We start from the raw sequence: 16,190 nt of genomic DNA, 5'->3' as shown, positions 1-16,190 counted from the left end.
GGTTTTTTTGCAAGCAGTGTCTGATCTGGACATTCGAATACCCTCAAGCGGGATATCTTCCCAGGGGATGGATTCGTTGAACAATGATCCAAATAATCCGGTTGTCAGAGAGGCCCAGTAGTGGAGCATCCTGGCTCGTCACGGTGTTCCCACCTACGTCAGAAGCACCGAAATTGCATGCATATGGTCTGAGTCCGGAAAGGGTTTAGTGTTCAATGTTATTCTTAGGAAATGATGGGGTCGCGTCGGCTATTCTTTCCGGCCAGCCAGGGCAGAAAACCGGTTCTGCTGGGCCTAGACCCCCCGTGGCGGCAGACTGTCAAATCAGGGCGCATCCCCCCCGTCAGTTGCCAGGGAGGTGGCCTCGGCTGCTGATAGGTCTAGACGTCCGCCGCGGGAACAGCCAGATGCCAGCAGAGAAATTACTAGTAGTTACTGGTTATGTCTTCCTCTCGGACATCTATGCAATCTTCCATCTTCTCTCTCTCTCTCTGCCTCCTCTCCACCCCCTTTTGCATAGATGCCTTGACTGTCCGTGCCGTGCTGATCGCTTCCCCGGCGACCCCTCGCCCCCATGCGCATCCCCATTGCCTTGCAGTTTGGGCTTCTGGTGTTGGTGACCGCGGTCTTGGGCCTGGTCGTCCTCTCCATTGCAACAGTGAGTCTTCCCTTCCCCGGTCATGGACGCATGGACGATCACTAAGCTCGCCTAGTGGATGACGACCTACGATTTCATCATAGATATTGAGTATACGATCGCCGCGGAACCAAACCGACCGCTATAAAGACTCCGGGCTAACCCCTCGCAGATCTCGGGGCCTGGAACTCGCGGCAACGGTCAAAGCCAGTCAGATCGCTTCCAGCCTGGAACTGCTGGAAGTCAACTGCAAAACGATCTCGACTCGACTACTCATCCAGGCGGCTCTGCAGCGCTACTACCAAGGCAATACATCCACCACCAACTGGGACAGGGCCATCACCGACCTACAATCCGCCCTGGGCACCCGCGGATACTTGAGCACCTACCAAGCCGTGATCTATTCGCGAAACGGGGACCACGGACAGGCCAATCTGCTGAGTGTCACGAGCGACACCATCCCGACCATCACGCTCCCCTACACGGCCTCTAATGGCAGTTCCATCACCCTGGGAAAAAATGTATACCCCCCGATGCTGTTTCCCAACATTACCTACACCCAGGCGTCCGGCCCAAATAGCCCAGTGCAGGTGCACGCCTTTCCTGAGTATGCCTTAGGACCCACCTCCAGCCTACTCCTCGGCCCTATGGTCATCAATGCCTCCTTTTCTCTCATCTCCCTCACCTTGCCGATCGTCAATAACACGTCGGATACCGACATTCTGGGCTATATGACGTGCGTATTGCCCCGATCCCTGAGTCAAGTGAGTTCAGTGACTGACGTGCCTAGGCTCGTCGCGAGCGGAGAAAGTCTCCAGAGCGCCGTGACCTCTCGCGATGGGCTGGGCAACACCGGCCAAGTGCTCCTGCTGGGGCCTTCGCGAGCTGACAATCGATTTCTCACCTCCGCCCAATCGACCACCACCTCCTCGACGTCGAACCAAAGCGCGCTGGCCGAGTCCCAGGTTAGATACATCTTCGAGCCGACACCGCTGCCGAACCAACACGGTAAAGGCTCCCGAGCGGCGGTGGGAACCTCGTTCCCTCTCTCGCGATACTCGATCGCATTGGATGTCATGCTTCAGCCCCACGAGAAGGAGAACAACTCGATCAGTCGTCTTTCCACCAGAGACGAAGAGAACGTCGACGTGGCCGTCAGCGCCATCCGGCCCAAAAGCTCCCTGGTGCAGTGGATCCTGTTGGTCGAGCAATCGCACAGCGAAGCCTTTGCACCGGTGACCAGACTCCGCACCATCATTCTCGCCTGCGTCTTTGGGACCGTGGGGGCTGATCGTCCTGGTCGTCCCTCTCTTGGCCCACTGGGCGGTCGCGCCCATCCGCCGACTCCGGGAGGCCGCCAGGAAGTCTATTGAACCCAATCTGGGCCCAATGCCCTCCACCGGGTTCCAGGAGAAGGGACCGTACAGCGATGGGACGGCACGGCCTGTTGAGTCCCGCTCGGACTCGTCTTGGGTGCAATACCTCCGGCGTCCGCTGCAGCGATTCGAAAGCACCCACAGCGTCCCCCGCCCCGGGGGGCCGAAACCGTTTCGCATCCCTAGCCGTGTTAAGGAGCGCAAGTACTGCATCACCGACGAGTTGACGGAGCTCACCAGCACCTTCAACGAGATGTCGGATGAGCTGGCGATCCAGTACAACCGGCTGGAGGAGCGAGTGGCAGAACGAACACGCGAACTCGAAAAGGCCAAATCCGCCGCGGAGGCGGCCAATGAGAGCAAGACCCTGTTCATCGCGAATATCTCCCACGAACTGAAGACGCCGCTGAATGGCATTCTTGGTATGTGCGCCGTGTGCATGGGCGAGGATAATGTGGAAAGTATCAAGAAGTCCCTCCAGGTGGTTTACAAATCGGGTGATCTGCTCCTGCATCTGTTGAACGATCTGTTGACCTTCAGTAAAAACCAAATCGAGCAGGCGATTCAGCTAGAAGAGAAAGAATTCAAAATCTCCGACATCCGGTCGCAGCTTCTCTTTCTGTTCCAGAACCAGGTGAACGAGAAGAACATCGATTTTAGCGTCAGATTCGTACCGGGACCAAGCCTACGACACCACTCCAGTCTCTGCCGAGATGGAGGCACTAATGGCGAGCCCTCGGTCCTGGACCCGGCGAGGACCAGCCGAGTCAGAAACATGGTTCTCTTCGGGGATCAACATCGCATTCTGCAGATCCTGATCAACCTCGTGAGCAACAGTCTCAAGTTCACCCCGGAGAATGGGAAGGTGGAGGTCCGTATCGGATGCGTTGAGGAAACCACCTCAAGGCCGGAGGGATTCGTAGTTCTCGGCAGAGATGAGGATCATGATACGAGTCAAGTACCCAATGCATCATTCCCAGGAAACGCCGACCCTGCACCGGACTCAGAGCAGGGTTCGCAGCCACCCGCATTGCCGACATCCCAGACATTCATATTCCAGTTCGAGGTCGAGGATAACGGACCAGGAATTCCGAAACCGCTGCAGCGACGCGTCTTTGACCCCTTCGTACAGGGAGACCTGGGCCTGAATCGAAAATACGGTGGTACTGGTCTGGGTCTGAGTATCTGCGCGCAGCTAAGCCGACTCATGGGTGGCCTCATCCTCCTCAATAGCGAGGAAGGAAAGGGGGCACTGTTTACCGTAAAATTGCCACTGCTTTTCATCAAGGAAGCGGCACCCAGCACCCACAGCTCCAGTATGCACGGATCGCGGACTCCAAGTGTTTTATCTCTCGAGGAATTTTCCAGCATTGCTCGCACATCCTCGGACCATGAATCCATGCAGGGCGAACCTCGTGTTAGCAAGGACATGCAGCCACGACTCGTTGGACTGAGTCAGCCGTTTTTTGCAACAGGAACTCCGGAGAGTTCCTCGCCTCCGGTAACGGCAAAATCATCCGATGGACTCCAGCAGGTAAAGGGGGGAAAGAGGGTCCGCGTCTTGGTCGCGGAGGATAATAAAGTAAATCAGCAGGTCGTCCTTCGGTGAGTTGCCCTCACGAGCTGGTCGACCTGGTTATAAAGACTAACAGTTGTAGTATGCTTGCTTTGGAAGATGTATACGATGTCACCGTGGTGAAGGATGGACAAGAGGCCTATGACACAGTTCGGGCTAATATGGAAGAGGGCAAAGCGTTCGACTTGATCTTCATGGACATTCAGGTTTGCATCCAGGTTTCATCTCTGGCATATACGACCAGCAAGCTAATCAGTTTAGATGCCAAACCTTGATGGTATTCAGAGTACCCGCCTAATTCGTCAAATAGGCTATTCTGCACCAATCGTCGCCCTCACTGCCTTTGCCGAAGATAGCAACATCAAGAATTGCATGGAATCTGGAATGGATATGTTCATCAGGTAAGCTATCGTTTGGCCATGTCATGGAGTTACTCTGATCACGTTTAGTAAACCTATTCGACGCCCAGCGCTGAGACAAGTTCTTGACAAATTTGCAAGCATACCCGAGGAGCCGGAGCCCAGTTCCTTGGATTAGTCGCGTCTTCCTCACAACGAATGATGTATTGGAGCAAATATTATGTTCACATGTGTTCATTTCTTCCCAGAAGATGCGATTATATGTACACAACCTCCCGAATAAAGGGATTCCAAATGTAAGGTATATAAGTGGCTTCCTACACGGAGCAAAATGTGTCACTCCCACCTGACACTCCTCGAAGCAAAGGAAAATCAACAGGGAGAAAGGAAAGAGAACAAGTGGAGAGGCTAATCATGAGACAAGCCAATGGCTACAACGGACAGGTGGTGACTAGCCTGACATCCATGTGGTGGGTGAGTGTTGTGCCGGAGATGTCCATGTGGCTAGTAGATAGATAACCCGCTGTCCTAGCTGTTCTAAAATACAGGAGCCCTGACGAGTTCCCCCAGTTGCTCCAGTATCCACGCCAAGTTCTGGCTAGAGGCCTGAGTTCTCGGATGGTTCGGTCCATATGTCGTCTTGTGCCACTCATGGCAGGAGACCAGCAGGGGCCTCGCATCCTGCAGTCGACCGACCCTTGCGTACGCAACAGCAAGGTTATTCTTGAGTCCGACGGTAAGCGGAGTATCCTCCTGCTCAGGACGATCCAATGACTCGTGTGCTTGTTCCAAAAGCGCTACCTGGCGGGCAGTTCCCTCATCTGTGCCTTGCGATTTATACGTGTCCGCGAGGTTCATCGCGCACTTGACCGTTGTCTCGTGGGCAGCGCCCAAGCTGGACTTCGCAGTCCTGACGGCATCCTCCTGCAGTTGGATGGCACGATCGATCTGCCCGAGGCTGCGGTAATCCCCACCAAGCATATCCATCGCCGCAATGGTCAATGGGTCGTCCTGTCCTAGCACACGTGTTCGAACTTCCAGCACTCGGGCATGTAAATCGGCGGCTTCTTGGAACCGACCCAGGTTCACGTAGCTGTTGGCGAGGTTGTTCATACTCGTCAAAGTCGGCAGTGCATCTTCGCCTTCGACACTGATCATAATATCCAGCGCTTTCTTCTCGAGGTCGAGTGCCTCGCCTTCGCGTCCTTGGCCTTTCAGATCGAGCGCAACATTGTTGAGGCTTTTCGCGGTCTCCGCATGGGTGTCGCCGAGGAGCCGCTGTCGTCTAGAGAGAACTTCTCTGTCGAGACGCTCGGCATCTCCGTACTGACCCTGCGCGCGGTAGTTGTAGGCCAGAATAGTCTGAGTCAAGTGCGTATCGGCGTGGTTAGGACCAAGATACCGCTCGCAGAGTTGCAGCGCCTGACGAAGGAGTGCGATTGACGCATCCCATTGACTGTTATCTGCGAGGTCCGATGCTTGTTCGATCAAGGCTCTGATCTGGTGGCGTGGGCTTGTGTGTGCCATGATCGCGGAGTGCAATTCGCCTTGTCGGAATATTATTGAAGAGAATATGGCCGAGTTGGAGGGGGGGATACAAATTTCAATGCAACACATATGGTGGTTGATCAGCAAATAATCCACAAGCATACGAACCCCTAATCTCGAACGAGCTTAGCTCTTACTATATCTAGATCGCTCTTCCTTCAACGTTCAACAAAAGCCCTACGTAAAAAATTCGAATACGAGGTCAGCGTCCTATGAGGATTGGGTGCGAGCTGCTAGTATTCTCGGTCCACTCATCAAGCGGAACCTTATCGAGTCTCCTCTGCTGCGGCTTTTACAGAAGCTCCTTCCACACTAACCTGATCACTCGAGTCCCGGCCAGGTACCATCGTACCTGTACGGAGCACACTATTGGGTCATGGGTGCAGTAGGCCAATCAGAGCGTGAGTACGCTGGCCTAAAATGGTTTGGTGTGTGAAGGGCATTCCGGTAAGTGACCACACGACGAAAACTGCTTCAGAAGTAGACTCACTGTGTAGCTTACTTGCTCGGCCTTTCACCCTGTGATCTATCTTTGCTGTGAGCTCCATTTGGAACCGCGAGGACCGTTTGGCGGCTTTAGAACTCTTATACGACGGAGGGTTAATGAAGGGCTAGGAGAATGAGAACAACGACAATGCACCGGCGCCCCCGGAGAGAAGGTTCGGTTACAGGTTATAATATCCCGAAGCATCTGAAATCTTTGGATATAGAAAGTGGCACTCTATAGGACAGAATATAAACGAGACGCCCCGCGTCCAGCATCTCTTACATTAAACACTGATTTTTTGCCGCCAGGATAGGCCCCAGTAGGCCGCTGTAAGTAGACCTCCGCCCCCTATCGCCAATAGGATAGCTGAGATTGTGCTAAAATATCCTACTCCGATTGCCTGAGTGGCAGGAATCGCTGCAGCAGACGCAACAGCACCAAAAATGTACCGAATAAAGAAGTTTCCCGCAATAAGCTCGGCACTTTGCTCTGGCCTTACATCAAGGCAATATGTGTTCAAAGAGGGATAGCAGAATAGCTGAGCTATACCTTGCAAGAACATGAAGACGATCGGCACAGCTATCCCACCAAAGGCCTTTTCAACTGACCATCCATAAATCAACATGCACATTGGGAGCACAACCATCAGAAAGGGGACAGCGGCATACAGCCTGTCCTCGGCGACAAAAATCTTGCCGCGTTGTTTATATCGTTTCCTTGCGGTGTAATCTGCCCATCGACCTCCACCCAGTGTGCCCAGCATGTACCCAACACCAGGGGCGAGATACAAGAGTCCAGACTGAAGTGGGGTGTCGAGATTGTATCTTGGATTCAGCACGTACCGTATGGGCGTCAGAAGACCGTACTGGTTCCAGACTAAGGAGCCACTGGCTACCGCAGTGATCACTAGGCTTGGCGACTTGAATGGTCGGATGACACGCCATGGGTTCGTCATCGTCAGGAAAGTGGTGACTTTCTTGGGCAGTGGCAGCTGTTCAAGTGGTCTGGGAGTTACCACTTTCATGGTCTCTGCGAGCAGGAAGTACGTCGCAAGCAATGAGATGGCAGAGATTCCGGTCTGGACCCAAAAGATGACTCGCCACGTGGTATAAGTAACAATCGCCCCAGCCAGGAGCGGTCCAATCGTGGGTCCAACTAATGTGCCAGTATAGAACCAAGCCAGGGCTGTAGCACGATCGAGGGGGCGATAGAGGTCTCTAATCACGGCAGGTCCGATGACCAAAATGGCGGTGCCAGAAAAGGCACTTAGCATTCGGAAAATCATGAACGAGGCAAGGTTAGGACTAAGGGCTGTCCCAATAGAAGAAGCCAGGAAAACCACACTGCTCGCAAGGCATGACTGTGGACAAAAGCAATCAGCACCATAGCTACACTCCAAGAGTGGCAAAGGATCACAACTCAGCTCGGTAGGATTTTGTGCCAAGAGGCATCAGAACAACGTACCCGACGTCTTCCAAGGGCCTGGCACCAGGGACCCCAGAAGCATGGACTCAAGGCCATGAATACCATGTACAGAGCATTGCTGAGACCTATAACCGATCCTGAGGTATGGTACGTCGCAGCAACATTGGGGATTGCCGAAAGCACAGAAGTGCTTGAAATTGGAGACAGTAACCCGTTCCAGGACATAACAATGACCATGACAACTTTTCTATATCTTGAAAACCGGTCGAACTCGTCGGGCTCCAAATCCGCCTCCGGAATCCGGCTCTGTTGAGACTCGGACTTGCTCATTGCGGGAGGATGTGCGTCCAAGTGTGCAAAGTCGTAGATTAGAAATCGCACAACTAAACCTAAGCTTCGATGAATATTTAGGTCCTCTGTGACGAGTCGTCCATATACAGATTAGAAAGAAGATTTATTCCAGTGGAAAAGGCCCATCTCCAATACAAAAGTAGAGCAATTCGACAAATGACTCAAAGAGGCAGAATGGAGTTTGAAGAGTGGAAACGAAGAAAGATTTTTCCTCCATTGGGCAGATCTAGTTGGCCAGGCCAGGAAGTACGAAGCGCGATCACAGCCCGAAGTACGGAGAATTTTCCGCCATCATGCCTGAAAAGAGCTAGAACATCTGGATATCCGGCGACAGGCGCCGGTAATGTACTCCAATTGCTAACCTCGGGTCGATCGCTGGTTTGTGCAACTTCGGTTCTGGCCGCCTCGCACGGGCCGGGTCCGTCCCCAGTACTAGAGTCTAGGAACTTGGATGAGAACTACTTCTACCCGTCCTAAACTGCAAAATTCATCCTATGGTCACATATGGCTCCTGGTCTTTCCAAATAGTGTGATATTAGAAAGCAATTGGTATGCTAGCGTTTTGATAGAATGCCGAATGTGTTATTGAAAACGTCAGTATCATGGCATCCTGACCCAAATATATATCTCCTACCAACAGAAAGGCATAGGAAGAAAAATATTTTCGAAGGAGACATAAGGTCTATGGAATTCAGCTGAAACCATATATTGAAGAGAACCTTTCGTCTCTACCCCTCAACATCATATGCCATACCCATTACCTTATCTAGACTCTTCTCGGCGTCATTCCATTCTCTCCTGATGACATCCAAGACCCAATCTCCTCTAGGTATCAACTTAAATTTACGCTCCCGAGGCATTGTCATAAACCCCACTACAACCATCTCCCACGGATCCACCGGTTGCCCCTCAGCGAGTTGGATATCGAAAGCCCACAGCAAGCTGGCAACTTGCATGAATGTCCCATCCGTAGCGACTCGTTTGCCCTGGCAAATGCGCCGGCCTTGTCCGAAGACCGGGAGTGGAAGGTCAGTCCGCAACTTGGTATCTCCGTTGGCATCATGCCGTAACCACCTCTCCGGAATGAACTCCTGAGGGTCACCGAGAGCGGGATCGAACACTGCCTGATCCCGACCAATGGCCCAGGCGTTCGCCATCACGGTAACGCCTTTGTTAATCTTGACCCCCCCAAACTCGTCGTTGTGATCGGCGCGCCGGGGGATGGAACCGGGCGAGATCGGCCGCCAACGGAGCAGTTCGTGCATAATGGCGTCAATAAATGTGAGCTGGGCGCGGTCCGAAAAGCGTGGGAGCCGGTCCCTTCCAACAACGGCATCGAGAACGGCGTGTGCCTGGGTCACGATGGACGGCTGATGCAACGCAGCAATGAACAACCACAGCAATTGTCGTGGAGACGTCTCCATGCCGCCCTGTATGGAAGTCGCTAAAGTAAAAGCCAGATCCAGATCCGAAACCGGAGAATCAACGGGCGCGTATTTTTCCGCCGTACAGATGGCTTGCTTCGTAGCATTCCAGCCAGGCGAGTTTCTGCCATGATGAAAAAGGCGCATATAGAGATCGACTTGGACGGCATAGAGCTTATCGGCTGCACGCTTCCATGGGGACAGGAACGCAGGGAGGTGGCGCAGGGGCGGAATGAGGTCCGGCAACGCTGGATTGGCGGCGATATGAGTCACCTGGGTCTGCGTGTCTATGATTTCGTGCAAAATGGGCTCCTCAAAGCGCGGGATGCGCAGGCCGTAGTGTAGCGCCAGTATGACACTAGACTGAGTGCGCTCCAAGAGCGGATAGATGGCGTCCGTGCTGATAGTGGCGCCGTCGGGACACTTCTGTAGGGCATTGGCGAGATCAAAGAGTAACTGTTTCGACTCCAGCTCCATTAAAGGTTGATATTGAGGCGATGCGACAGCTCCTAGGCTGGGAGAGAGGATACGGTGGTGCAGCTTCAGGTGCTCATCATAGTCATGCATCAGGGTGAATCTGGATCGGCCGGGTTCAGCGCCTGTGATCATCTCCATGCTTACAGAGGCTGGACGATTGCTGTACCATTGGCTGCGGCGACTGAAAAGCTCAGTCACAGCCTCGAAAGAATTAAGTACAACAATGGGGACGATCCCGAAAAGCTTGGGCACTGCGATCGGACCATTTTGTTTGGTCCATGCATCCCAGTTCACCAGGGGTCTATCAATGGGCGAGGAATGAAGGTCACCAATGAGTGGAAGCTTGAGTAGAGGTTTATTCCCGTCGACAACGGTGTTGACGTTCTTCTTCCTTGTGCTCATATAGAGCCATGTTACCAGGCCCACGGCAAGGACAACCACATAGGGCGCAATAACCATGTCGCAGCTGGGTGGAGCTACCACATCAACGTCAATATCGACTTTGTGCGCTGGAGCCCGCGGAGTGAAAAAGTCGGACATCGAGATAGCAGTGGTTCTATATTAATGTCTTCTGCCACGTGGGTCTGGGGTCATGTCATCCAACCCATTGAATAACCCTCGCTGGCGACGAGGCCAGTCGGGTATCCACGCATGATTCAGGAGTTGTCAGCATGGTGGGTCGAGAACTTCACGGGTGAGAAATCCGCCCAATCCAGTGCTCTAATCTGCAGGCGGACCTTTTGGGGGCGAAGGAAGGATCAAGCCGCGTCCGCGCCGGGAAGGGCTAATATAATAGTCGGATGGGTCGTTGGGATCCTGAAACTGAAGAGGCAACAGGGAATGATGATGAAGATGCCAACCGCAGAGCCCCAAAGGCAAGAGAAGGTTCAACGGTGTGTCCCGACCAAGACAATATGGTGCGAGACTAGCCTTCACCACCAATAATCTCGATGCAGCTGTCTGCGCCACTCAACTGGTGCATGTCGATCCATTTCCAAGGCTACTCGGAGTGGTTTAGGAGGCGTTTTGACATATCAGGCTCGAATATGTGATAGTCCAGTACCTTTCGAGGGTTTTGCTTTACTGGTATGCAACGTCCATGGGGCTGATGGCCTCTGGAGCATAGAAATATGCTGGATGGTGTGACGTATCCCAATATCCATAATCCAACCCAGTACTCCATACGCGAGTGGGCCCTTTGGCCCTGGGCTGATCCAGGAGCCCGGCTCCTGAGGGATTCGGTGCTGGGGATCCCTGTACATAATACCTTCTTCTTAACGTAGATGGTAGGGAGGATCACATATTTAAGCATATAGGCCCAGACTATGTCAAATTACGACCACCATCGCCGACTGTGAAGATGACGGTTATATTCCCGATCGTGACCAGTGCGCAAAGGGCGGTGCTGGGCGTGGCTCTCTCCTTCTCGATCCTCGCCGTGACTGCAGTAGCTTTACGACTTCTGGCCCACCAGATTGCAAGAAAAAAGTGGACTCCGAGTGATTATTTTATCATTGCTGCCTGTGTAAGCAGAATATCCTGGAATGACAAGTTATATACCGGAGTCGTCCTCACACGAACTAATCTATCGACAGATATTCGCCGTTGCCCTTCAATCTATTAGCATCACGGGCGTCGTGCAAGCCGGGATCGGATACGACCATGTCACGTCCATTGCGGCCATCTATGGAATTCAACCGATTACTAAATTGCTTCAACTGATCATTCCACTGCAGTTCCTCTGGGTCCTCAGCTTAAGCTGCACTAAAGTGTCCATCCTGCTTCTGTATCTCCGCATTTTCCCTGTCACTGCGGTGGTACGCATTGCCTGGGTGACCATTGGCGTGATTGTAGCTTGGGCTATCGCGACAATCCTGGTTGGGTGTTTGATTTGTCGACCATTCGCGTACAATTGGGATCAAACCATCCCTGGCGGTTCCTGCGGAAACCAGGTCACTTCATTCACTGCGACAGGGGTCATCAACCTGGTTACAGATGTTATTGTTCTGGTCACACCGATGCCGTTGTTATATCGGCTGCAGATGGCAATGTATAAAAAGGTTACTTTGATGACGGTTTTCGGGCTGGGAATAGTGTAAGACATGCCTGCGCTTGGCCTGCTTTTCCTACCATGTCTCTGATTCACGTGGGAGTGATCACTGCTAATTGCATGACTTGTCGACTACAGGACCTGCGTGATCAGCGCGCTCCGGATCTCAGTCTTGTCCACAATGGACTTCCAGGACATAACGTACACCATCCCTCGTGCCAACATCTTCAGCGGTGTCGAACCATGTCTCGCCATCATCCTTGCGTCGGTCCCCTTGATGCGACCCCTCCTAGGGCGATCAAGATACACACCCACTACAACAGGAAGGGGGAATGCCAAGTCTTCCTCCCCATCCGCAGGCCCCAAGAACGCTAGTGGCGATGGGTTCCAGCCGCTGGATGACGACTCGAGCCAGTTGTGGCTCCGGCCGCTGGGACCAAAGCACTCTGCAGATATCACTGCGCAGAAATCTGCATCTATTGGAGACCTGAGTTGTCGCAGCGAAGGGTCTCTTGAGGCTAGGAACGCTGGGCATACAACATCAGGACAGAATTGGAAGGACGGTATCAGGATACGGCAGGACTGGGCTGTGCTCAAGGGATCACAGAAATCGCACTCCTGAGGCATAATAAAGAGTGAACATACGCTGTCTTCCTGGGTATGACTGAAAGTCGCCGACACAGGGAACCCAACGCCTAATCCCCCTGCTCATGGGCTGGATCCATTCATTGCTGCTGCCTGGCTGGTTTCCTGAGGAGTTCCAGGATCTGCGTTGCGCACTGTGTATATAAAAACAATGAGAAATTTTACAGTCTCCGAAGTTTAGTGTTGCTTGTTTGAAGTGCTTTATGTCGGACTTGCAATGATACGCCTCGAGGCTATCTCGCCTAGATACATATGTATGCTTTTCACTGCCTGACAAGTCTCGTGTCTTTTCGTATATGAGAGGTGACAAACCCTCGCCATGTCTGTTCCAATCAATCATCTACTTTTAGGTGTTCGGAAGTAGACCAGAGGCTCTCAATGCTAGAGAACAAGTGCAGGTATGTTGTGCCGCAACGCAATGGGCTGAATATGGGAGCTCCGCACGCGAAACAGGCAGGTAGAGCTCCGGGTTGATCAATAACCGGCATGGTATCAAGAGTAGTGGTAACAAATGCTTGATAGCCTTCTACGACCACAATTGGTGGAATTCTCGTCGTGACGGTATAAGTTTCATTCCCATATAATCCATCATGGGTATGTACATCCTAACCGTATACCATACAAGAAAAACAGCAAGCAAGACGACACTCAGCCAGGAGTGTTTCAGCTCTTGTTGGGAAAACCTGAACGCCAAAATCGTCTAACCAAAGGAGTCCCAACCTGTACTCCAGCCATAGTGCGCCAACCGATTCGCGAGTCTAATTGCCCAGGCTCAGGGTCAGGAAGGTGTTAATGGGACATCCGTGAGTCGCATGGTCATCGGTGGGCTGGAGGTAGGCATCCGAACAAGCCTTGTCACCGGCCTGACAGTTGACCGCAGGGCAGGTGGAGTCAGCGGCACTGGGTGCGACAAAGAAACCGTAATCGGTGAAGACGGAGTCAAGACCGAGGTTGATAGCACTCATATCCCAGAAAATGGTGTCCCCAGCCTCGGTGTATTCAAACTGAAGGACATCCGCTTGGGTTGGGTCGGTAGCGAGCTTGATCGAGATGCCGCCGCCATTGGAGTTTGTGCGCCACTGCTCCGTGTAGGATCCGCCGCCAGCAGGAAGAGTATACATGGGACTGACAGTATCCGACACAGACCACGCGTAGACAGGGATATTGAGATTGTTGACAATAAGGACCCCACCGCTGGCGGCTTGACGTTCAACGTGAGGAAGAGCAGCGCTCAAGCCGGCAATAGAGGCAAGAGAAAAGAGCTTGGAGAACAGCATTGTAGTTTTCTTTGAGAGTAAACTGGGGGATTGATATGAGAGGGAGTGTGTTTAATCTGAAGCAATGAATGACACGAGATTCGATCTCTGGAAGAAAGGAATGTAAAGTGAATGGATAACCCCCGATGAAAGGAACGACGGTGCTTGGAGAGACTGAAGCTGACGGGGGGTACCCTGTACCATTTATATAACCTGTGAGTACGTCCGGTACTGACAGCGGCAGTTCCTAAGCCGAACAACCAGAAGACAAGAAGAAAAATATGCTGGAGACCCACCTGAATTAGCCCATGATGACTATGGTACACGCCAATCGTATAGACTATTATCTCGGAGTGGGCTGTTCCTAGGTACGGCGAGAAGGCGTGGCGTTGCGGACCCTGGGCTGATTGGAGTGTCTTCCAAGACGAGACGAGAAGAAAGAGATAAAGGAAATTTAATCACACTGAAAACTCGGTACCCACCTACCGCCCACATGGGTTGGACATTGAACTGAGGTGATATAGTCTGTGTGACAATGCTGCCATATCTGATGATACAGGGGAGTATCTGAGCACATGATGAGCGTCACCGTAGTCTATGAGAGATTGTGATACATCAATAACTTCAATATTATGTGTGTTATAAGTGTCTCATTGTGTGGTTTTATTTGTTCTTCTTATCGAGAAACATGAAGGCAAACGCTGGGTGAAGGATTTGACTCGAGGGGGTGGAGGCAAATTGGTATACAATTCTATCGTGTCATTGGACAACTGCGTCCATGCCCGTCTGGACCACCCAGTGGGCGGTTTAATCTGCCATGGACTATTGCAATGGTATTGGACGAATCTATCGACTACCCCACTCTTTTCTTTGTGTTCCTGAATGGTTTCTTCTGTCGGGCAGGGACGGCAGTGCAGCGGGAAATCAAGTGCGTGGCTATAAATCTTGCCTGTGTCTCATGAGGTGGAAGTAACTCATCTATATTGATACTTGCGTGGAAATAGATTGTCATGCCTTGAACCTTGGTTCAACTACAACACAGGACAAGGTACCGAGCACAGGAACCATGGCACGGTTCTTACACTTCTAGAAAGGAAAATGGAAGCCGGGTATCTCGGCCCCCAAATCCGACTCAGGAACATGTTCAATGCCCATTCGTTATGCCTTGGCAACCACAGTTGACAGACATGCGGAGTATATCGGACCAAGGTTCAGCAAATAACTGTCATCCGCCCTGGGCGTGGCAGCATATTCCACAGATCTCCAGTATTCATGGTAGCGCACATGGCCTCTCGGCGATGATTGACTTTTTCTTTGGAAAGAGGGGAAGATGAAGGAGTTCTTGACGCCGATTTTTGTCCACGAATGATAATTTCCCCATTCCGTAGGTTGTGGATGCCCTCTCTGCCCATGTTACAGAATACCCCCAGGATCCGTCAAACCCGACCGATATCGTCGATTTTTACTGGATTGTGTGCATGATTTGGTCTATGCGCCTCAGTTCCAGGCCGGTCGAACAAATTCAGTTGGGCCTAGGCACCTTTCTTGCTCTATAGTACTACTACACTATAGGCTTCCCGCGAGGGTACCCAATTGAAACATTCACTCAAGAGCGGGGCGTGTGCCCGCCAACCAAGTGCCAGGAATCTCGTTCGAGGGATTATTTCGCCCCTCACAGCAGAACAGAGAGAGAGTGGTTCACAACCGGAGAGGCGTAGGAATGGGCACTCTTCTAGAAATCGGCAGAAGGCCATCAAAATTAGTCATAGTCAGTCACGATGGCATATGGTTACAAGTGAATATTATATAGGAGAGTTGAACATATGAGCCTTCCATATTGACATTGTCCCAAAAGGTTGAGCTAATAAAGTCATGAGAATTTCACAGTAATTATGAACGGAAGAGGATACACCTTAGAATGCATTAGAGGTAGTAAGGGCATCAGAACTATCTCTATCCATATGTACTTGCTTGAGACGAGTACATGTTACCCACGCATCAGGCTTTGAATTACCCCAGTGGTCCTGGGTTCCTAGATCTGGACAGGAGCAAGGGACATGGAAACAGTCACATAGTGATATAATCATGTACTGTGAAGCAAAGAGAGAAGCACCCATAATCTCCTAAGAGTAGAGTCCACTAAAGAATTGTCTTGATGCTGTGCATAGGTAGGTACTTATGTGTGCATCCATTAGTGACTAGGGTAATTGCTTATATATTAACACCATATTCAAACTATCTCCTAAGCGGGATTTAGAAGAAACTAACATATGACATTGAATCTATCTAACTTGTTGGTATATCATTCCACAATATAATTTGGGGAGGGTGACTTAGATGTCGCAGTCACTTGACGGATGTACTTCAAAGATATATATACATATTGCAAGTTGCACAACTTTCTATGACTCGTAATGCTATGCAAATTAGACAAGTTTTATTAACAGTGCATATAACTACATACCCTGTGCAAGTGATGCAATGTTGTTTGTCACTAGATAAGTTGGAGTTATTAGAGCGCTGAGCAAGTAATATTTGTGGCTAGAGAAGTTGACTTTGTCTCATGCACAGAGATACCC

At 51.6% G+C, this 16,190-nt stretch overlaps 7 protein-coding genes across 7 annotated transcripts; 3 read left to right on the top strand and 4 right to left on the bottom strand.

Annotated features, from left to right (window-relative positions):
* Positions 1–574: 574 nt before the first annotated feature.
* Positions 575–1,130, top strand: ATEG_07366 (uncharacterized protein; the record flags this gene model as incomplete). The annotated part of the gene is made up of 2 exons (XM_001210052.1): positions 575–658; positions 810–1,130. 2 exons carry the CDS (start codon positions 575–577, stop codon positions 1,128–1,130), a joined length of 405 nt encoding a protein of 134 aa, XP_001210052.1.
* Positions 1,131–2,026: 896 nt separating this feature from the next.
* ATEG_07365 (uncharacterized protein) lies at positions 2,027–3,864 on the top strand (the record flags this gene model as incomplete). The annotated part of the gene is made up of 2 exons (XM_001210051.1): positions 2,027–3,618; positions 3,672–3,864. The coding sequence occupies 2 exons, from the start codon at positions 2,027–2,029 to the stop codon at positions 3,862–3,864; spliced, it is 1,785 nt and encodes a 594-aa protein (XP_001210051.1).
* Positions 3,865–4,485: 621 nt separating this feature from the next.
* Positions 4,486–5,475, bottom strand: ATEG_07364 (uncharacterized protein; the record flags this gene model as incomplete). Its single annotated transcript, XM_001210050.1, has 1 exon — positions 4,486–5,475. The coding sequence occupies one exon, from the start codon at positions 5,473–5,475 to the stop codon at positions 4,486–4,488; it is 990 nt and encodes a 329-aa protein (XP_001210050.1).
* A 791-nt stretch (positions 5,476–6,266) lies between these two features.
* On the bottom strand, positions 6,267–7,738 carry ATEG_07363 (uncharacterized protein; the record flags this gene model as incomplete). Its single annotated transcript, XM_001210049.1, has 2 exons — positions 6,267–7,343; positions 7,448–7,738. 2 exons carry the CDS (start codon positions 7,736–7,738, stop codon positions 6,267–6,269), a joined length of 1,368 nt encoding a protein of 455 aa, XP_001210049.1.
* Positions 7,739–8,487: 749 nt separating this feature from the next.
* Positions 8,488–10,119, bottom strand: ATEG_07362 (cytochrome P450; the record flags this gene model as incomplete). Its single annotated transcript, XM_001210048.1, has 1 exon — positions 8,488–10,119. One exon carries the CDS (start codon positions 10,117–10,119, stop codon positions 8,488–8,490), a length of 1,632 nt encoding a protein of 543 aa, XP_001210048.1.
* A 901-nt stretch (positions 10,120–11,020) lies between these two features.
* Positions 11,021–12,332, top strand: ATEG_07361 (uncharacterized protein; the record flags this gene model as incomplete). Its single annotated transcript, XM_001210047.1, has 3 exons — positions 11,021–11,185; positions 11,256–11,755; positions 11,849–12,332. 3 exons carry the CDS (start codon positions 11,021–11,023, stop codon positions 12,330–12,332), a joined length of 1,149 nt encoding a protein of 382 aa, XP_001210047.1.
* Positions 12,333–13,113: 781 nt separating this feature from the next.
* ATEG_07360 (uncharacterized protein) lies at positions 13,114–13,632 on the bottom strand (the record flags this gene model as incomplete). The annotated part of the gene is made up of 1 exon (XM_001210046.1): positions 13,114–13,632. One exon carries the CDS (start codon positions 13,630–13,632, stop codon positions 13,114–13,116), a length of 519 nt encoding a protein of 172 aa, XP_001210046.1.
* Between the last annotated feature and the right edge of the window lie 2,558 nt (positions 13,633–16,190).

This window comes from Aspergillus terreus, genomic scaffold, assembly GCF_000149615.1.
Source record: "Aspergillus terreus NIH2624 scaffold_10 genomic scaffold, whole genome shotgun sequence".
Lineage (NCBI taxonomy): Eukaryota > Fungi > Ascomycota > Eurotiomycetes > Eurotiales > Aspergillaceae > Aspergillus > Aspergillus terreus.
Note: the sequence above shows the minus strand (reverse complement) of the source record. Positions and strands in the feature narration are given on the sequence as shown.